Here is a 23,371-nt window from a genome sequence, read left to right as displayed (position 1 = left end):
TATCTTCAATTATGTCAGTAAATTATCCAATAAAATATCAAGTATTTGCTTGTTACATATTTGGTTGTTAGCAATATAAGGATTTTCTTATTATTTGTAAATTGAACTCCTTTTGACTGCTGATTAGTAGATGTGGGACAAAGTCACTGTTTTGCATGCCACAAGCTCTGTAATTCTAGTCTTGGCTATGAAGTCCTGAGTCAAGTGTGAGCCAAGTCAAGAAAGTTAAATCCTAAGTCAACGCTAACATGCTGATGCTAAGCAGGTATAACATTTACCATCCTTTACACAGTGTTTTTAACAGACTCAGAAGCTCATTCAGTGAGAGACTAGTGATGCCTCAGTGTCCTACTGAATGACTCAGAAGGTGTTTTGTTCCAGCATCGGTCAGATTTTTTAATGAAAACCTTTCAGCTGTTGATCATGTCTCTAATGGCTTTTTATGGTGTTATTTATTTGTTGTGCACTATGAATGCAAAGTCTATATTGTTTATTGTCTGTATGAGCTGATTTGGTGGCAAATGAGTTTCCACACTGGGGATTAATAAAGCTGTCTAATCTAATAATCTAATCTAACAAGAGAATCCTTGTGGAAGCAGGCGAAACGTGCTTTCACCACCAGATGGTGCTGCGGGTAGCTTAAAATAATGTCAAGTTTAGTGTAAACATACCTTAGCCGAAATATGAAAAATACACTTATTTTCTAGCTATGCTGTATATAAAAGGTACAATTAAGAGATATAATTGTAGTGTGTGATGAAATATATGTAAGTGACAAGTGCAGGGATTAAATGAGGGATGGGAAATGTAAAATCCAGTTTGACAACCCCGTCTTCATCTCGTTTACATGGCCATGGTACAAGATTTGATGCAATTCAGTGCAAAGGTAGGTTAGGTTCAGGGAAGGGCATTGTGTTGTGGGTGGACTTGGTGCGCTTGACTCCTATTTTGGGTTTTCTGCTGTGGGTGGGCTTCATTCCATTTCATATTGCCGCCGGTTGGCCACAAACACAGCTATCCAAATCCAAACCCCACTATCTCTGCTGTGTGTGAAGGGGGATAACATGACAGCTCAGACACGATGCGAAGACAATGATTCAAACATGTAGCTACGTGGTTTCAGCGACAGCAGCGTCCTTAGCAACCACCATAGCAACGATAGAAAGACCTGAAAGAATCTCTGTAAAAGAATCTTCGTAATAACTAACAAACTAAACATCATATACATTCACTGAACGAAGATTGTTAAAATAAAATGCACATTTCTTCCTAGAAACGTTATCATAATGCATTTTAATGCTGAATCTATCTTAAAATATTGCATTTTCCACTGGGAATAAAAGGAATGTCAGTCTTCTTTTTTTTTTTGTTCTCACAGAAAGAAACTTGACAGTCTCATGACAGCACATGCCTGATAACAGGCCTTCTGCATATACTGGGATCCACCAACACTGACTCACTGAAATAAAGGGTGATAACAGCCTCCTGAACCTACTAGTAGGTTTAGTAGGCTCTACTAGCCCATATATTTGGGACATATGTGTAATGATAATGCCTATTCAATAGGCTAATAATAGTCAAATCGGGTGATATATGTCAATAAAACAATTGTGAGCTGCAGCCTATGAGCTTCCATCCTGAACCTACTATTTAGTGTGTCTGATAAGATAATAAAGTAGGGCAAAGCTTAGCAATGACTAGCTGGAAAATAACACTGCAGAGCAAGAAAATCTGAACAAACATGTACATAAACACAAAGGTATGTCCACATCAGACATAGACACAAACCACATGCACGTCTTTCTGTGTCTCTCACACATGTGTCCTCACACATATGAGCACACACCGGTCACAGCGCTATGAAGTGCCACAATGCAAAGTAAACACACACACTCACAAGACATACTACCTCTCACTCTGTTGTGAAATGAGCATACATTCATCATCATCCCGTGCTGTGGCGCCTCCTCATGTCTGGCAGCAAACACAGGCCTGAAACCGTCCTGAATGCAAACACTGTTCTCTGTAATCAGCAAACTGGTGATAATGTGACCAGCCAGTTTGTTACTGGCACTGCTCATCGTTTCACATGAATGCACCATGACGGCAGCGCAGACACTTCAAAGAGTATTCACCCAGACCTGTAAAAGCTGACACAACACAACATGTGATTATGGGAAAATAATATGACCAGTGATAACACCTGCTCTCTACCAAATCTCTTTCACACATCTTTCCTTTACTGTATGTGGTTTAAAGAGTGGGCAGAAAACCCAAAGAAACCTCAACAGCAATTTCAGGATGATGTGACAAATCCAAACCTGGTCGTCTCTCAGTGATTTGAGGTAGACAACCAGAAGAAGGCTGGAAAATACTCCAGCGCAATTATGTTTGACACTTGCTCATCACGCTATGACACAATTATGTCCTGGGCTTCCTATCTCTATTTACCTTAAATCACACCAGACATGAAAAATAGTGCAGAATGTCACCTTTGGCACTGGCTGTCCTAGTCGGGAAACAGAGGTACAGAAAAGTTCGACAGAAGGAAACCGAGTCTGCGTAAATGTGCTGCACAAGTAGGAACTGGGGATACAGCCTGTCAGGCAGGTCAGTGGCTGAAATTCTTTGGCTGTGGCACAGAGACAGGGAAATGAAGGCAGGAAGACAGGCAGAGGTCTGTGTGAGTAGGAACTCCCAAAATACCTAGGTCAGGGAATTCCCTCTCACTCTGATTAGGAAGGTGTGTGCACAGTAAGTAGTTGTGTGTGTAGCATGCATGAATGAGTGGTTGACAACATGCCATGGCTTGATGCGGATACTATAAAGATAATATTGTTATTAACACAGGGGAAAGGAGGTGAAATCCCCTGTAGCACAGAGTATAATAAAATTAATATTTCTTCTCTGAACAAATGTCCTGAGCTTACACTACACTGTGTTAGCAGGATGGTTTGCAGACTCTTAAATAACAGTCTGACTGAATATTTTTCCCAAATATGCTGGAATGACACACTAGCCCTACACACTGTCCTCTTCAGTATGTGACAAAAAGTAGTTGCATAACCGTACAGTACTGTGTGTCACACATTGAGCAAAGGAGATATGATTTTTGCCTCAGTCATTGGTATGGGATGTTTTTCTCTGTCTGTTGTAATAAATAATATTCTGCAAAGTTTTTTTAAAATCTTTTTTATTTATTTATTTATTTATTTTCATTTTATTTATCATACCTGATTGTTATGCTTTAATTATGCTCCCTTCACTAACTGTGTTCACATTCTTTTGTGTACTACTTTGTGTTCAATGCTATAGACTAGAGCAGTAACCATGCATGAACAGACAAAGAAAAGAATGCAGCCTATATAATCTCAAAGACGAAAATCATCACAGTGCGGCCACGTGAATAGACGAGTCACTGATGGAGCAGTGCGGGACAAAAAGAGGATTTAGCACCAAAGATATTATTCATAATAAATAAAACAAACTTGCCATTGTAACACGTTAGATTTACATCTAGTCCTTAAACACACAGTTTATAGCATTAACTAAGAGGTTAATTCAAAGATCAAATGCCTGCAAGATCAGAGCCTTTCAGTAACAATATACATGAAGTCCAGACCCATGACAGAACACAGAGGATGGAGATGAATACAGAAAGGCTGTGTTTTTTCTCCCCTCTACATAAGCCAGCTGTTAAACTGTATTTGCCACAGAACAGTTGTCAGGTTACAGCAGGATGCTATAGGTCTCATCCTAATGCACATTAACTGTCTGTGGATATCTGTCATGAGGTAAAACAGGGAACGGCCACAGGGATTTTATATGGCTGCAGATCTCCCCTCAGGAAGTGCAACTGAGACTGAAATCGATCTGAGGAAGAGATGGAAAGACACACAGAGGCAGAAAGAGAGAGACTACTGGAGAGATCACATTAATTACACACGCTGAACATCTGACAGCTTCCTGGAATCATACCCTCTTTTTGCACTTACTTATCTAATGATACTGTACATCATCAGGCCTGTTTTGTGCAAAGCAGTGACACACAGGCACACATGCATGGATCTGCACTACAACTACTACTACTAAGAGTATCACACTATGTTTCCAGTAGCATGACACTGTAGGTTAAAACATCTGGTGAATGAGCATCAAACACTAAGCTGCTCCACATAAGTCTCTGAGGTCCTTGTCTAACTTTTGCACTGTGGTGAGATCCAATAAACAGTTTTGTATTAGTGTGACTGCGTGAAGACTCACACACACCTTCTACAGAGAGAACTCAAGTGTCAGCCAAAATTACATAAAGATTTATTTTGGGACACTGATAAACCTGAGATCACATCCAATGTTTTCATTATAAATACCGTCTGGCTTCTCCAAGTGTTCCGTAATTCATTAATTCTTTAATTCAATATCAACATCATGCTTGAGCACACTTCCTTGGAAAAACAAGTTGCTGGGTGTTGGCTGGGGTCTGTGTGTTAAGTCAGCACAGTGTTCATTAATCTCTATGACCACCTCTATCCTCCTGGCTAACAGTGGCTACCTGTTTTAAGACAGACTTGGAATAATTGTGAACCTGTCTTTTAATCTGGATGTAGAACTTCTATAAAGCCATAAAGCCTTATGAGACACTGTATGTGATACAATAAACTTGACTTGCCGATTGTCTGCTGCTTGCTTGCTTGTATAATCTAGGTATGTATGCCCATACTGTTTAAAGACTGCTAAGAAATACGTCTATCACCACATATAGGTTACACGCATGACACTCAACAAACACTGTGTTTATCGTCAAGCAAAACGCCATTTACAGTTTACTGCACTGTTGGAGACATGTCACTCATCATTCATTGACAACAGAAACCAGAGCAGCATGTGCGCATAACTGGTTCTGAGAGGTAACTCCTGACAGGTCACATGCTGTAAAGAAGTAACCACAGGAGCCTGTGGTAATGAAAAAGGAAGACAATACTGGGGATGCACCAATCCAACTTTTTCAGTCCAGATGCCTATACCTGGGCTTTGGGTATTGGCCGATGCCGAGTACTGATCCGATATCAGTGTTTAATTAATAAGCCATATGCCTCACTGTGTGGAAGAGAGTAGGATCATTCCTTTATGTGTAAGGCAACGTCAGACTTGACTTAAACATTGCTTTCCTCACTTTGTAAATCAATGTAACAAATAAAAACATAGATATAATTTTACTGCATTGTTCTTTATTAAAATAATTTTATCCAATATCAGATCTGCCCATTGTCACCGATACCCGATCCAGCTATCTGAGTCAGTATTGAATATCCGCTATCTGAATCGGTATCAGTACATCTCTAGACAATACAAATGATGCCAACTGGTTCAAAAGGGAAAAGTTTTTGCTAACATAAAGCGCAAAAGTGACAGTCTACTAAGTGAAAGTTTGTGTTTTTTTTATGTCTTTCATTTCTTGTTTTGTATGTAATAATCAAGGGATATGTCACTGCCTGTCACATATGTGCTGACCCAGTTACAAATGAGTAAACATAAAGCTGTCTGTTTCAGTAAATACAAATTTTGCCACTAATTCTAGGTGGGGCACGCTGTTCCGAGTTTGCATGGTGGGTTTTGCATGGCAAATGTGAGGTCTGAGTGCTCATCACTCAAATACCAGCATGCATTACTCCTTCAGTGTTGATCTCTTTAAACAGGCAGGGACACAGTGACACAATTTTCAGTGTCAACAGCTCAAAGGTAGGAGACATATATCAAACACACCGGTCAAACACAGGCAAGAGGAGATCCTTCTAACCTTCAGTTCGCCGTCCCTCTCTACCTAAACCATTGTGAAAGCTGAGTTAAAAGTGTCTGAACAGGGGGATATTATGAGCTTCCGCTGCTTCTCAAACAATGCCTGCACCCCTCCCTGTCTGCCTTCCTATAAAGACACAATAACACAACAAAATGTCCCCCTCATTCTTTGCTGTTCTGCCTGTTAATGCTATGTACATCTATGTTCCACAGACAAATACAGACGTCTTTAATGCTGCTAATCAATATCAAAATATGGAAATACCTTTTAGAGAATTAATCTCATTTTGGATGGACCTGGAGTTGTCCATTGTCACTTTTTGGCCTCCTTGTGAAGAATGATGACAATGAGCGTTGTAAATGTTGATGTGGGAGTTTCAGTAGTTTTGCCTCGTTCCTGTATTGCTGAAGAGATGACAAAACGTATGTCTTGTCTGAGTAGATTCCCTTGTCTGAAGTCTTTTCTGTCTCTCTTTGGCCACTGTCCTCTTCTGTTTGCCACTGCAGGTCTGCTGACTAGGGCTCTCCTCTGTTTTGGTTTCTGTGCTACACCATGTGCACACACACTCATTTACATTCTCTTACACACACGCGCACACATGCACACTCACAAACATTCTTCGTGTGCAGGCATCTGCACGGTGCAAAGCTCCTCCCTCGTCCCCTCCTCTTCTTCCTCCACCTCCTCTTTCACCTAAAACTGGCTTTTCAATCAGTCACTGCACCGCAAGCCCAGCCAATCACCGAGTCACACTGCTACCTGCTTTGCCACAAACCAGCCAATCAGGATATGGAGTGGATTACCTGTCAATCATTCATGTGAAAATGACATTAGGAAGTGTTTGTAGAGGATACAGATAAATAGAAACCCAAGGGTGGATGCATGTCCATTTTTCAACTATTAGCTTCATCACCACAGGGTCCAGAGGACAGAAAAAAACAAATAAATATGTGTGTGTGTGTGTGTGTGTGTGTGTGTGTGTGTGTGTGTGCACGCGCGCGCGCCCAGCACCACACCCAGATACTGGCAGTAATTCCCAGGATGAGCCTGCTGCTAACACAGACCAACCACAAACATATGGGGAGATACAACAAATCTCTCTCTAAATCCTAACCAAACTAGCTTAGCGCTAATTATACATTTACCAGTTGTGAGCATCTTGGCACATTATGACTGAGGGACAACAGTTTTTCTGTAATAGTACCTGATTTTGACACATTGCAGCTATAGTACCTTACAAAAGATAATAAGCTAATAGTCAGGTATAACTACTGGATTGGTATACAATACATTGTATTAAAAAAATTTATTTATAAATAGCATAAAGTGAATTAAATTATTGTGTGATTGTAAATATATAAAGACTCAAAAGTGTCTTGTTTAGTCATCAGTAAAATAACAAACATTATTATTTGCAACTGATTCATATCTAAAGCTGCATCAATTGACACAACATTGACATATTATCACCATATAAAGTTAATGTGTTTTCAAGCAAATGTTTTTTTTACATTTACACAACCATCAGACACAGAGAAACATTTACATTCATATGAGGTTGTGTTTCAGGCCACCTGATTAATATGAATCCAATATTAAGTGTCCTTTTAGCTCTGTTTTGGCTTCCACCCTCTCCAAGTGAAGTACTGTATCTGGCTCTTTGGCAGTGAAATGCTCCACTATGTTCAGCAGCTTCTTGCTAGCTTTGTCTGTCTGCTGTTTGGTGAGGCCAGTAGCATGTCAGGGTTTTTATGCTGAAAACAGATAAGGTTGGGAACAAGGTTAATGAAACTGAAATTACAGGCCCAAAAACCAAAAGAATATGGACTGACAAGCTGAGAAGAGCTGATGAGAACTGCAGAGTTGGGTGACAATTCTCTGTAGGTTTGTCTTTACAAGCAACCTTTTCTCAAAACACATAGTCATTTGATCCATTATTAACATAAAAATATTGATTAGTGCAGCTTTAAGAGCATTTTGTCACTTTGTAACTCAGCTAAATAACTAATGAATGACTTTCAATCATGTTTGAACAACCAGCTTAGCAGGAGACTTTATCTTAACCAGTTAGCAACTGTACTGGACTAGAGAAATGTGAAATTGAGACAACTTTGAGTACAACTGTGGATACAAGCAGCAGCGGGAGCAGCAGCCTGAATATGAAGGTTACCTCCACAGGCATTTCAGACATGCCAGTTCAATAAAGAGCAAATGAAAATCCTAAAGTCCCTTTACAACATAAACTCTGTTGCCCACTGTGATACAAGCCTGAGGCAAAGAAATAATAAGTGGTTTCACAATTTCATATCTGCAGGCATGCTAAAAATGTAAGAAAGATTGCAGTGCTTAGATAAACTGTGACTCCTTGAATAGTTCATGGGGGAAAAATTAACAACAAAAAGTAATTTCATTCATAGCAGCTATTATTTCTTTGAAATCTGCCAAATTATTGTACTCAATGTGAAAATGTAGAAGTACACCATACAACTAAAAATCTCCTTGGATGAGAGACCCTGAGACAAAAACACATTTATCTGCAGGGCTGTAGTCCAGAGTACAATTCTACTGTGGTTATAGACCTTGAATGTGATGTACTCAAAACACGAATTGAGTCTTAAAATACGTTGAAAAGCTTTGGATGCAAGAATGAAACTCTAATGAGAGGCAAACTTGGCTCTGTCAACATACTGTCGGTCTCTAATGTGAACAAATCCACAAGTATCCTCAGTCAATAAAGCACTTCCTTTGTACTGGGCTGAGAGCATTCACATCAACCTCGGGCTTCATCAACCGAGGGAGCCCTGCTTATATCCAGTAGCACGGGCTGCGGTCAAAGCCACGGGAAATGGATTAGTCTGTAACAAATCAAAATCTAACAAAATAAATGATGGCAAATCAGTCCATCCGCTAATAATCAGTTAGCCTCAGTCTCAGCTCAGACAGCAGGCAGCCTTGTTGCAGAGCTATTATTTGATTGAGCTTTTGTCTGGCCTCTTGTATGTAATAAAGGACGTCTGGAGGAAGTGACTGACACATTTTTGGCAGTGGGGAAAATGAAAGTCTCGCTGTTCTGTACTGTCAAGGAGAATTCAGTCATGTGTGGATATGCGTGAGTGTTTCTGAGTGTATTTGAAGTGTGCATTGCTTGCAAGCGCCTGTGGCAGCTGTCTGAGTACTTCTTGCAAATTTGTATCTATTCTGTACCAGACTTGTACAACAAAATGATACACACATGCAAGCTTACAGATGGATCCAGCTGTGTGTTTTGTGTGTGTAAGTGTTCGACTGCTTGTTTTGGCTGACACAAGTAGCCTTCTGGACCTGTGCCCATCTCTCTTTCGATGCCCGACTCCTGGCATTATGATACCATTAAGGATGGCCAGACAGTCCCACAGAAGGATGTTTTTACTAAATGAGTTATTAACAAAGGACAGTACTCATAATGTCGTAGAGTTTTTAATGTGAATTAGTTGTTCAAAAAAGCAGGATGGTTTCTAAGGCAAACAGAAATGGCTCATTTATGAATTATACTGAAACAGAGTTAATTTCTTCAATGAAAACTATTATGAAAAATATTAAACATTTTTCCCATGACAAAAGCAAGACTAAAACTATATAAAAGCTAATATTAGAAAAATAAAACTATAATGAAATGCATTACAAAATCTTTGTCAAAGAATGAAAAATAAATGATAATACGAAAGACAGACAAATGGACATCTTATTCTTAGTCTTATTCAAAAACTTACATGTATCTGCAGAACCACGCATTATATGCTCCTGATTTGTAAAACTTATCCTTTGCTAGCTAGAAGTCTTCAGTAGTGCCAGTAATGTTAATATAGCAACAGATTTATAGGCTGAATTCATCCGCAATCCCACTGAAAATTCAACAAGAAGCGGCAACAAAATAGCTGAGACACACCTGATAGCACAACATTCATAGAAAGGTAAGCTAACGTTATGTGTGTGTGAACTATTTCAGTCTAATATACACAATTAAACAGTGCCTTTTTCACAAACATTGGAATAGACAACACATGTCTATACAATAGAACAACACATGTAACCTCAGTTAATGACGGCATCAAAGATGGCAACAGCTGCTGCCTCAGAATGCTTCAAAGACACACAAATTTAAAATCCATGACAAAAAATTAGACTGAAACTTTCTGACAATGAACTCAACAAAAACTAAATTGTGACTAAAACATTACATTGTGGCCAAAAAACTAAAACTACAAACAAAATCGTTGCCAAAATGAACACCGTGTAGAAAGCAAATTAGTAAAATATTAAAAACATAGCAGACAGATTTGGATACAAACACCTCCATGTGATGCTACACCTGTACTCAACAGCTGGTAAGCTTAGCTACAGTGTGTTTAGTCAGAATACAAATCTAATTAAGCATTAAGTCAACTGAAAGGAGGAAATTGCTTACTTATCAAATGAATATGATAATGCGGATAATGAGGAAATGAGCAATATGTGTTTGAGTGCTTTATTTGCTGACATGCCTCATGTTTATTTGTTAGGTAATTAACTGAATTGGTTGAGTCTTAGCAGTTTTGCCAACACCATGTGCACTAATACATGGCCTGCAGCTTGATATTCAATCACAGATAATGCCTCTAATTGCAGGAGTATTTTCCTCACTTGAAGGCAGGACTGGAAATCTAATAGTGGGACTTAATAACTGGATGCAATAAAAACCTGTGAGTAAGCTGTGTCTGATGCAGAGCCAGAAGGAGGTTTGGTGGCAGATTTTGTTAATATTTCTCAAGATCAGTCTAACTGTTACACTATTACACAATGTGTAAAAGGCATGAAGAGGATATATAGATACAGTATATTGTCATTATATAAAGAGTACCTGGTCTTGGTTCAGCCGACTTGGCAGCCTAACGTTCAATATATTGCATATTTTTCTTACATCCTTATTGAACTTTTGCCCTGCGCCTGACATTTGGATTGTGCAGACACTGTCCTCTAGCATTCTTTTTCAAATGTTTTGCTGTGATGTAAAACAAACCATAGGCCTGCAGCTGCTCATTTAGTTACATACTGCAACAAACACAGCGCACAATGTCAAACACTAACTCCTCAGCAGTTCAAGGTTACAGGCTTCTTTAAAGCACTAGCAGAGTTTCATAACTGGGTCTTGGGGAGGAATGAGGGTTATGAGGAGCAGGGCTTTTGTCATGCTAGCCCAGGATGAGCTGGAGTTATTTGCGTCTGTGCAGTTTGTTAGTCCAGAGCAGACTTATAGCAGGATCCTGCCAATCTGCACAAGAGTTTATTAGCAGCTGACCAGCCTATAAATTGTTGAGGTTTATTTGTTAAGGTCTGCTAAGGAAATCTTCTCTCAACCCCTTTTGCCACCTTTTGCTGCATCCGAGATGACTTTAACATAGAGCATACCAGCGAGCTTACTTCTCCTGCTCCAATCCTGCCTGTTCTTCACTTCATTACCTTTTTCGGATGTTAGAGTAATAGAAAGAAAGTTTTGTGTGTGTGGTTTGCAGAGTTGAAACTAGTTTAACCATGTTGAAATAACTAATACTGGGCTCACACTCCACTCCAAAAAATGAAACTACTGTACCTTAAAATAAAATAAAAAACAACATATATAACCATTTGTGACAACTGCACATCTGTTAATGAAGACCATGAGACGCATTCAAAAGATGCATTCACTCTTGAGTAACTTACAGTATTTATTTATTGTCAAAACATATTTATATTTCAAAGGTAAAGAATCTACTTTCACACTCAACTAGGTTTGTGAGAGCATTTTATAAACCTATAGCACCATGCTCACATGGTTCTACATAAAACCTTTATCCTGCTGTTAAAAATGTCTACTATAAGGAGTCATAAAGTGATCAATGATGTTGCTTCCTCTAAATGTCTGATGATATTGGATTTCTCACTTACAGCGTACAGTTCCCTGGTTATTCCAGTAAAATGTTCCTCCTAACTTGAAGGCGTATTTTAAAATTCTTTTGATCTAGTACCAAAATAGAGGTCAGAGAGTCACTTTTAACAGTCAGAAATCTCAGCTATGGGTTGAATAATAGTTGAGTCACTAGTGCTTATCTAAAACTTAATCAAACTCTATCGCACAGACCGCCCATTTTGTGCTGTAAAGCAACAAAATACAAACTTCCTCTCCTTCACAAACCTTTGCTTATTTCTCCTTTTTAGGCAGATGGATGAAGCTGATTTGAAGCTGCTTTATTAGCAGCTTTAAGTTCTGTGTTAACGATTTAGGGATGGGGCCTACTACCATACACTACCATACATCAGAGTTTACTACTGTAGCTTGCATGCTTTGACTCTTGGCAACAAAAGCAAGAGTGATTGTATGAAAGGATATAAACTGGCAAATACAAGGCTTTCTAAAAGGTCAACATTTCCAATTAGAGACCATTTTGCCAGTTTCTCTCTGTAAGGTTGTTTGGTTTTCTCTCTAAGGGTTTACTGTTCTGTACAAAAAAACTACATTAATCAAAAATCCCTTGCAGAACTTTTTCTGTGAATGACAAACATCACCTAAGAGTGTTTCATAGTCCTGCTTGCTCTCAGCTCAGCTGTTCATTGCCCTCCTGCTCTGTCTACATCAGGCTGGTAGCCCTGCTGTGGACATCCAGACAAAACATTCCTTCTGTCTGAGGTCACCCAGCCACTCAAATCTCCGGCCCAATGTACCGGCTTAGAGCCCTGGGCAGCAGTCAGCAGGACACCAGCTTCCCCACCAAGAGAGACAGTCTCTGTGTTAGTGAGTGATAAAATAGTTAAGCCAATGGACTGAATACAGCAGATCACATCCTGTCAATCAGGGATGTGGTGTATTGTGGAGACAAAGCACCACTGTGGGCAGAGAAACCATATCAGTGTTTTTGAAAGATTCTCTTCACAAGCCAGGGTATCCACAGCTCGAGTGTTATCTTTATTTTAATATTTTGATTAATAAATCAAGTTTACATTGTTCTTAGGCAAACCATTTTATAGTTTATTAAATGATTATTTATCTGCTGGATTTTACAGTTCCATGTGGAAACAGAGTTGGAGAAGAGTGTGTCCAAAAACTATTAGATTTTTTTGTTTGTTTTCCATGTTGATAAGCAAACAGCATGCAGCTGTTAAGACATCTACAGGGAGCTGATTTCCCTGCTGTAATGCTATATGCAAAGCCTGGTGAGGAATTCTGGGAATTGAGATAGAGAAAGGACAAGGCATGTAGCGAATTACCCCTCCAGGTTTCCATGCTCCACCCTTGAAGACCTAAGACCAGGTCCCATGGGAGCCTTCAAGTTGTGCGAGGTTGTTCCCTATAAAGAGCCTCCCGTTTCAAGATTTGGAAAGACTGGATAAATTACGACAACAAGGCGGACACTGGAAGGTTCTGCTCCGAGTCACATCCTATTATGCAGAAGGGAGAAAAAGAGGGTATGTTTTATGTGAAGAGCAGTGGACAGGGAGTAAGCTCAGGCCCGAAGGTCCCCCACCCACGCTCTGACTCACTGGCTTTAACTCAGAGTCTGTTGTTTGGAGCTCGCCCAAGATCATCACTGCATGAGATGCTATCATTTCAACTCTAGAGTCAACCACCAGCTACCAATAGAGCGGAGGCTAATCCAAACTTTGATTAAAAGATGATCTTAGAATAAAACTGACCTCAAAGGTATCTGCAAGGAAATATCATATTTTCAGCACCTGCTATTAATGTTCTTGAGATCACTTTTTATCCCATGTGTTTTTCCTAAAAAGTCCATTCCTCTGCTTCTTTGATTGTCAGATCTGTTGTTATGATAACAATGATCCACTAGGGGCTGTGCTTTCCCTGTAAAGCCCAAATAAGCTCAAGCAGCATAAGGACTACGGAGTGTTGACAGCAAACTAAATATTGTGATCTTTTAGGAGCTATATGTAGACTGAAGAAAGATCATGAACAATATATGAAAACTAAATGTTTAAAAATGTTTTATTCAAATCACTGTACCCTAAAAGAGCACTGATAAATGTTAGAGTAGTTTAACAGGAAAATTCATCAATTACGTATGGCACACTTAGTAAAACACATGCTTAAAAAATGGAACATACTTCCCATGATCAGAAACCAGAAAACAGCAGAAACCTCCAGGGAGCATTAAGCTGGATGTTCACATAAGGCTGGAAACACTTTGCCAAGCGATGCCTGCTGTGGGCCCTCAGGGAAAGTACATGGAGCTGGCAGCGTGTGTGTAAAACAAACCCAATGGTTGGATGGAAAAGTGTGACACTGTTGTGTGCCAACATCACCATTCAAATCAGTAAAATTTTACCCATGAAGCACAGCACTTGTAGTATTTAATGTTGTATGATCAACAAGGCAGATGTCACAATTAGGTAGTGAGCAGACATGTTTGTGGGCACAAAACCAGATGAGACATGCCTCATGAGCATTTGTCTTGCAACATGTGATGTTGATTCCCCATTAAATTTTTCATCTGAGTAAACTATGCCAATGGAGCTAAAAACAAAAATGTCTGAAATGGTTCAACGTGCACAGTTCATTGTGGTACTGTTGTGATAATTATAAAGTGAAAGCAGTTGCTAAGTGGCCACCAAAAGATACTTTCAGAAACTGCTTGCCTAACCGTTAGCCAACAACAGCTGGCTCCCTGCTACATTGTACGGCGCATGCTCATGGCCAAAATACACAGAGCTACACAGGGCCGTAGCCCCACCTAGTGGAAAAGTCACACCATGCCACTGGGTTTGAGAAGCTGCAAAAATAACTAAAAATGATTATTTCTTTATCAAAATAGTTGCGAAATAACTTTCTGTCAATAGACTAATCGAATAATAGACTAATCGTTGCATTTCTGATATTATTGCAATTCTATAACTGTCAAGACATTTCACTCAGAACTATTAACCTCTTGGTGGTGCCAGAGGAAAAGTCAGGAGATCACCACTGTCAGTAGGATTCATCCTATGGGCACCATGAATGTCTGCACCAAATTCCATGTCAATCTATGCAGTAGTTATTGAGATAATTTCAGTATGGATCAAAGTAGTGGACCCATCGACCGACCAACAGACCAAAATTGTATCCCTAAAAGCTTGAGAAACCTATACAGAAGAATGCAGATGCTTCCATAGAGGGCAACAGAGGTGTGAAAATTGATGTAAATCGTATGATATGGCCTTCACAGTCAATAGATCCCATCCAAACTGAACACGTATGGGAGATTTTAAAGATCTCTCCATCACCATCATCTAACACCAAATGTAGAAATATTTTATAAAGGAAAGGTGTTCATCCCTCCAGTAGAATTCAAGAGACTTGGAGAGTGTATGATAAAGTATTATTATTAGTAGTAGTAGTAGTAGTAGTAATAGTAGTAGTAGTAGTAGTAGTAAAGTAGCACTGAGCTTGTTCTGGAGGCTGATGGTGGCCCATAACCTTCATAGGACACTTTATCTTGTTTTTGTGTTTGTCCGCCTTTTTTTATCAATGGAAAGCAGTGTTTTCCTGACATAAACAGTACAGTACAGTTTGTCTTGTACTGTATGTCTAAGTATTATGGCAGTGATTTGGAAGAAACAGCAGTTCAGGAGGCCAAACATGACACCGTTCCAGCAGGAGTCCTGAGGCACACCGTAACAGGCCTCCTGTCTCACCTTACACATGTTCCTTCTAAACAAACTGCAGCTTAATGTGAAATCAACCACATACCCAGTCAATGCTAAGTGAGGGAAGGACAGAACCCTTCCTCTCACTCATGCTCTACCTTTTCTTCCTCTTAATTTCTGTTCATAATCTCTTATTCTTTCTGTTTTGTTTCAGCACTCGGTCTGTCCACTTCCTCTCCCACACTCCCTGAGTACCTCATCATCTTTTTCTGTCTCCACTATGCATGTCAGGGAGTTTCTGCTGGAGGCGCCACTCTGGCTATACTAGCCGCTATGCTCCACTCCCAAGATGGATGGTGAGACTTGTTCTAGATGTGTGACAGATTTACATTGATTCTTCCAGAGAACTTTATGACTTCCTAAAATTGACACCACTTGTCTCTATTCCACCGCTGACTCTTGAAGCTTACTGCCTCCTACTGCAAGTAAAATGAAGTACTAGTTTGGACACCAACAACATTTCAGATCACTTAAATATCTCTGAGTATGATTTAGAAAACTTTGAGGCCTTCTATCTCTCAGTTTAGACTCATCACCAGTGGAAAATCATGGCACATTGTCATTGTTCAAGACCAAGGGTCACGGCTTTTACCTGGATTTGCCTCATCAGTGTCCTTCTATTGACAATATCCTACATATTTCAGACATTTCATACATTTCCTACTTTAATGTCTTCCTTTGATGCATTCTGTAAACTGTATATTGCATAAACACTTGTGGTCACTTGTACACTTAAGAATTATTTATAGCTCACTATACATATCTTTAGGTTATTAAAAACTCCCATCTGCCTAAATTTAACACACTGCATTGTTTTTTAAGATGAAACATTGGCCTTGGCCCAACTCTACGCACAGTACATACTTGAACTAACTGAGTAATTGTATTGCCATATCATATTCATGACCATCACTCCTGGCCTTCAGCTGTGAATTCAGGGTATGAATGTAAAGGCTGAAGATGAATGATGGATACCGGTGGTCATGGCATTCCACCCTGCCGTGTAAGCGTTCATGGCTCTGCAACACATCAACAAGTCCTGCCTTGACTGTGATAATAGCTGTAACAACTTCATGAGAGAAAGGTAAAATATTACAAACCGGGCTCATCCCATGCATATGAACTATTCAAACATTTCAGGGACAACCTTGACCAGATGAAAGGTTGCTGCAGCCTCACAGTGCTATATTTCCTGACACAACAACTATGTCAAAGTGCAGCTTCAGTATTACAGGAAGGGCAGAATTAGCAATGATTTGAGATAAGAAAACAAACAGGCACTTTTTTCCAGAGTTTGCTGTTTGACCTCTGGTTTGAGGGAGAGCTACCACACCCCTTAGAGACCCAGTGGTCAATGGACGCATGAACGCACAGGAGGCCCTGTTTAGTTTAGCAGCAGTCTATCATCTCAGGAGTTTGTTTTATCTATGAAACAAAACATGCCTTTTATGTAACACCGGTTTGTGTAACCATTTTTGGGGAATCCGTGAAGCCAGCAATGCCATTTAGGGCAGTTTTTAACTAGCTGCATCTTCTGTCAAAGCAGAAGAGAATGATTGTGAAAGGTATTTGGAATTGTTAACAAGCTTTACTCCTTCATCTTCTGGTATCTTAGACCAAACAAGATTACGTGACCTGCTAAAAGGGTAGAATGTAACAAGTTATTCCTTGTGGCATGTTTGTTGTCTCCCAGGGTGTGTGTGTGTGCATGTGGAAAGATTAGTGGGAAACCTAATGTAAAATCTTGGTGTGTTTGTGCGCGTGTGTGCACGTTGGGCACATTCCCCCCGTCAGCTGTGTGGGGTGACCTGCTGTGACATTCCTGGTCAGTGTGGTGACTGTCACACCGGCTCCAGTTGCCCTGAATACCACTGACCAGCAATAAACTCATTGCATTTCAGTGTCCGGACAGGGCTGACCAAGAAATAGACCGACACACTCATACATACATACACACTAGCACACATCATTACCTGTTAATACACATCACCCCGCATCAGATCATGTGTGAAGGGGTATTTCCAGTATCACTCACTTTGAATGTAATAACCTCTAAGTCTATTTAAGTCTCATTGGCAACACAGTGGAAATGCTTCCACTTGCTCTGGCTTCCAGAAGGATCTGGACAGTATTCAATGTGAATAAAATTACTCCAGCTATCAAAAAGTTCTTGTCTCTCCGCAACAGAGTGCTCCTTCACATGAGAACACAGACGTTTCTATTAATTCCAGCCACGCTGGAACAGATGGTACTTCAATTACTACAGGAGTATGTGAAACAGCAAATACGCTGTCAGCATTCACAGAATTTTTATCCTAATTTGTCTGATTCATTTCAAATTGCATCTGTGAAAAGTAGTTGGGGTTTATGCTGGGAAGGTAGAACCAGCATAGTCTGCTGTGGCACCATCACACCATTTCCAAAATTCGGACACGGAATGGAATTAAATTCAAGACCAATTTGAGCACTTGAATAGAGAAAAGGTTGTTGGCAAAACAGCTTTTTTTAAAGATCAGACATGCGTTTCCAACTCCTATTCTGAAATTCTACAGTGGCAGTCTCAGGAGAAGGCCAAACACCTGTCATTGTGTGGTGAAAATAACACCTGCAGTGACTGGATTTAAGACATTCCAAATTTTAAATTTAGAAATAAGACCTGAGAACGGCTTGTGAAAAGTCAGCAACACTTAAATGGGATAAATGTGAAAAAAATATCTAAGATTCCTCAAAGACAGAACACTAAAAATGGGATATTGAATGAACTTTCATTGAGAAACACTGACATTTCTTTCCTCTTTGGGTCAACACATATCTCTCCATATCCACCAATATATCTTTTTTTTTACTCTCGCACATATACAGTTGTGTTCATGCACACATACAGTTTAATAGATCATTTGAGATGGGAAGGTTGGGAAATGAGGGGGAGGGAATGTTCTCCCTGTTATGGAGGTAGTGACTCCTCTACATTTTAAAAGACCTTTCCATCTACAGTAGTATGTTGCAGCAATAGTATGTGAGTGTGTGCGCATATTTGTGTGCTAATCTGTAGCACATCAGGATGTTTATGTTTTCCCCGTTAACTTTTTCATAGCTCATTGGAGCCTTAAAGCTACAATCCCAGACTAATACTTGACTTAATAAAGCGTTGCAGCCCTGCCCTGCAGTACAAAGCAGTGGAGGCACAGAGAGTCTTTGTGTCACACAAAACCCAGGTGTTAGGACTTCAGTATTTTCCACACAAATGTGTTTTCCACACTCTTTTTTTTCCTTTCAGGCCACAAAACCATGTGTCTCAGCCCTTGTAAAAAATCAGGGAGAAACTCCAAACACTAAAATATCACAGTACCCCTGGTTTGTGTAAAAAGAGCAGCAGTAAGGCTGAAGGCACAAGTCCAACACTGACAAGCTGCAAACTGAAAGTTTTGGTGCTCCGATGCAATGCATAAAGATATCATGAACTGACAGCTGCCACTCAGTCTGCTAGTCAAGCAGAATTTATGCGGTCTGAAAGCAAACAACATGTCAGATTAAATAGGATTATCAGTGGGACAACTTCATCTGCTATCAAAAGGACTGCTGTGCCGTATTAAACAGTGAGACAGATACACATCTGTCTGACTCAGCAATGTCATACGTTCAGGCAGGAGCATGACTTTGAACGGTGGAGTTTAAATGGGTTATGACCGAATGTGTGTGAGGTCTTTATACATTCGCATCATATTAGATTGTGAAGGAGAAGACATACATCTAAGAGTCCAAAGCTAAGCTTGTACATTGGAAGTGAAAGGTAGCAACAAAAGATTTGAAAAAAAAAAAAAAAAAAAAACTGCTGACTTGCACATCCGTGAAGCTGGGTAATTCCCATTGCACATCAGTATTGAGACATCCTGAAACAAAGAAGGTTGCATTTCATTTGTTAAATAAAAAAGGTTACTATTATGTACTCACCAAAGGAATGATTGATATCTGGGAACAGGCAGAAATGCTACAACAAAGTTAGACGGGACAACAAACTGAATGCAAATGTTCCCAAAACGTTGGTAATAATCAGTCACTGCACAGGACCAGCAAGTCAGGAGTCTGTAAAATTTTATGGATGTTTACAATAGACAGTGTGGGTTGTAATATTACTGCTCACCTTTGTTTTTGCCTGTAAAATTAGTTTGGCTAACCAGGGAGTTTGTTTAAAACATCTATGATCATCTGATAGCTAATGTTTCTTACCCTGTCTGACTTCTTTTTAGCGATGTTGCCACGTTCTAAAATCTCAGCATTTAACTTGGTGAGTACAAAGTTGTTATTACCAACAGGAACTGGATCTGTTTGAAACTGGAATTTCCCTTTAATGAATTATTCACTTACAGTCAACAGAAAAAACATCACTAGCGTAGATAGGATGCTTTCTAAATTACTGTATCCAAAAAGCACATGGCAGCAACCAGAATTCCCACTGGGAATCATTAACATTAACTGGAAATGGACAAAAATCTGATTTTGTGATATGTTATCTCTGTATACACTGTTTTCTGAATCTGTGTGTGTGTGTACACCTCTGCATCCAGCTTCATTTTTATTTAGCTCCTTTCTGTCTCTCTCTCTCACCATCTCTTACACACACACACACACACACACACTAACAGACATAAAACACCAGAGATCCAGGCATAAAAGAACAGCAGCTTCTGTTCTGCAAAATCATTGAGTGTTTGACAGGAAGGCCGACAGATTGGGGAATCATCCCTCTGGAGCTCCTCTCGCTCCCTTAAAAGGCCCTAAAGGAATCCCAGCACTGTTGAGCTTTTCAAGCCCTGCCCCAGCGTAACCTCTGACTTTAGTTGTGTGTCACTGCTAATCTATCCCAGGCAGCAGGATGCTGACACACATGAAAAAAATAAAGTGACCCAAAAAAAAAGGAACAGCCCCACTCTTTTTTGCTGCACAAATCTGACAGCTCTCACAGCACAGCAACATGGCAAAACAGACAAAGCTAAGCACTTTCTGATCCACACATATGCTACACAGAGACACACCCTGCATGAGTTAAATGTGCTTGCTTCATTTCTGCTGTTGTATTAGAAAGAAATACAGAAACAGAAAAGTTCCATTACCAAGATTTTCCTTTTCCTTTTTGGTTTGCACGGCGGGTAACTGGCAGCTTGAGCTCTGAAAAGGCACCGTTTGGCTGCCCTGCAATGAGGGGAAATGTCCTAAAATGTCATGCAACTGAATATAGACGTATTACGCCAAATACACAGATTTCTCTACCAACGGCCTACTTTCCATGAGCATTTCACCTGGCACTGACGTCTGCATATGGCTGACCTCAATATGAATTCAGCACTTTGTGTTTGTAGTAGTAGTGGCCAGAGTGGGTTCCAGCAAAAAACAGCTTACTGCAGTGGGGGGAGGAAAATATACTGTACAAGTTTAATTGATGTTACTGGCAGTTATGAAGACCCATGCATAAAAGTTATATTTACTTAAATTTATTTAGGTTTCTAAAAATTGTGTAGTAGGTAGGTTTGTTTTTAAGCCACGCTAGCATGGCTCTAGGGATAGAAATGTTGGTTGGGTAGTCAGTCTGACTGAAATATCTCAACAACTATTTGATGGAACTGAACTTTGGTGACCCCTTCACTTTTTATATAACGTAATAATCAGGCCAATATTTTTGTTTTTTTAGATGGTTTATGGCCAAGTGCCTGCAAAACTAATGACATTCACATTAGCATCTGCTGTAATTGGGTTTAGTGTTACTTATTTTGCAAATCATAAATGTTAGCATGCAAACACACTAAACAAAGATGGTGAACATGCCAAGTAGACTTTCAGTATGTTAAGCGACATTGTGAGCATGTTAGCATGGTACAGCTTGACAGAGCTGCTAGTGTGGCTTTAGACTCCTACTGTAATTTTGTTGAGGTTCTTGTGACTGAAAAAATTTCTAGCAGGGATAATACCTGACAGTTGGTAGAGATGCAAATACAACATACGAAAGGCAGAGATAACTCTCTACTCTCCAGGTGGATGGCATAGACCCAAATGCAATGCAGCCACAAGGCATGTTGGATGTGTGATAGAGATGACTCTCACCATCTCCCATTCTTTCTTGCTAGCATTGTCCTACTGCTAATATGTGTCAGTCTCTCTGTAATGTAATGAAAGAAATTCTGTAAGAAATCTGTGACTGAAGTAGAAGTTGATGTGTGAAACAGAAAATGCATTTGTTTGAACCAAAACACCACCTTCTTGGCCTCAGACAACAATATAAAGTAAGTAGATCCACATCTAGTTGTTGGAGGTTAAGTGCTTTTCTGAAGGCCTCTCTAACACCAATTAATTCCCTCTGACCTCTATATCAACACTTCTCACCCTGTGGCAGCCAGCCAACATAAGACTGTGCAATGCACGGGAAAAGCTGGCGAAAGAAAATATGTCATATGCAATTGCGATATATGCCACCACTCAGGAAGCTGATATAGCTTTTCTAATATAAATCATTTTTCATAGCAGCAGTACAGGAAATAGAAAAGCGAAAGACTTCACTGGTTTTAGTATCTATCTAAGTTCTGGCCAGTCACAAGTGGCTGATGGGAAAACCAAACCTATGAGGTGACTCAGCAGCTTTAAACAGACACACACCCAACAGTGAGTTTTAAATATACATTACTTAAGCATACATACATACTCAGTTGACTCTCGGCTTTTCATTCATTCACAAATGTGACAGACTACTTCCCACACCACTTTACACCTCACACAATGACACATCCTGTAAATAGAAGTCATTGATAAAGATAGCTACACTATTAGTATGTATTGGCCAAAAAGGGATGGCGATGATAGAAGCCTTCATGCATTTATGACTTCATTATGACTTGAAAAATATTTTCTATTCTTGTCAAACACTACTGTTTCTTCTATGCAAACCAAAGCTAGACTTGGCTTAATAATTCACAAATGTTTGATTTTTACAGCCAAGAAACTGGAATTTAAATTACCCTAAGCAGGCAATCAAGAATGCCAAAAATAACACTTTAATTGGCTAGCTGAACATGTCTGTGGCTATATTTAGGGGTTATTTTAAGCCCTGTAGGGCATAGGACAGGGCTTTGCAGGACACACACTGGGGCAAAATATGGATGCCAGTCGTGGCTGCGCACCCTCAGCAGTCCACCCGACATGAACAGGGCAATCCCCCACTCAGGTGGCCCAGTAACATCGGCATCAGCTGCTAACACAAATTGCATTAGAGGACAGTGGGAAGACAGCCAGGCCTTTACCGTCCAGCCGGCTACAATTTAGAGCAGGCAATGAGACAGCAGTGAGTTACAATATAAAGAGCAGACTGGCTGATTAACTATAATTGTATATGATCATGTTTGGGTAATATTATTATCCAAACAGTATTAAACAACAGTATTAAAGTTATTATATCTAGTATTTCACAATTAAAAAAACATTGAAATTGTACCTCAGTAGCTTCTAGTCTTTACACTGCCTTTTCCATTGTCTGCTATCAGATAAGACTTGCTTAAAGATCACCAAAAACAGAAAGAGGGTCATATTCTTCCTCCACAAACACAGCTATAGCCTTCAGAGCTGAGAAAAATATGCAAAAAATACTTTTAAAAAATATCATTTCATTACATCAAAAGAGATAAACACACAATGACACCACAGAGAGGGAGGGAGGACAAGTAATAACATCCTCTTTGTTATGGCTAGATATGGCATTTAAGAGAAATACAGAAACACCAGTTATGCCAATGGGGGGAGGGGGTGGGGACCAGTCACTTTCCCTACAAGAAAGAATTGTCTCACAGCGCCCTGATAGGCAAACACCCACACCTGGAACGCGTGTGCTATATCTAGAAGGCATCA

General features: G+C 39.8%; 1 protein-coding gene across 5 annotated transcripts in view; it reads right to left on the bottom strand.

Moving 5' to 3' along the window:
- Nucleotides 1–23,371, bottom strand: part of LOC122986933 (plectin-like) — a 128,260-nt gene that overhangs the window by 88,318 nt on the left and 16,571 nt on the right. Inside the window, exon 1 of one of the 5 annotated variants that reach the window (XM_044358466.1) lies at nucleotides 6,062–6,304. The exons of the other annotated variants lie outside the window; for them this stretch is intronic. Coding sequence (XP_044214401.1) covers nucleotides 6,062–6,107 — 46 coding nt within the window. The 5' untranslated portion in view covers nucleotides 6,108–6,304. Of the gene's footprint in view, nucleotides 1–6,061; nucleotides 6,305–23,371 lie in introns of those variants that run through there. 5 annotated transcript variants of the gene reach the window in all.

Source organism: Thunnus albacares, chromosome 8, assembly GCF_914725855.1.
Source record: "Thunnus albacares chromosome 8, fThuAlb1.1, whole genome shotgun sequence".
Lineage (NCBI taxonomy): Eukaryota > Metazoa > Chordata > Actinopteri > Scombriformes > Scombridae > Thunnus > Thunnus albacares.
The sequence above is the reverse complement of the archived record's forward strand: the minus strand, read 5'-3'. Positions and strand labels throughout refer to the sequence as shown.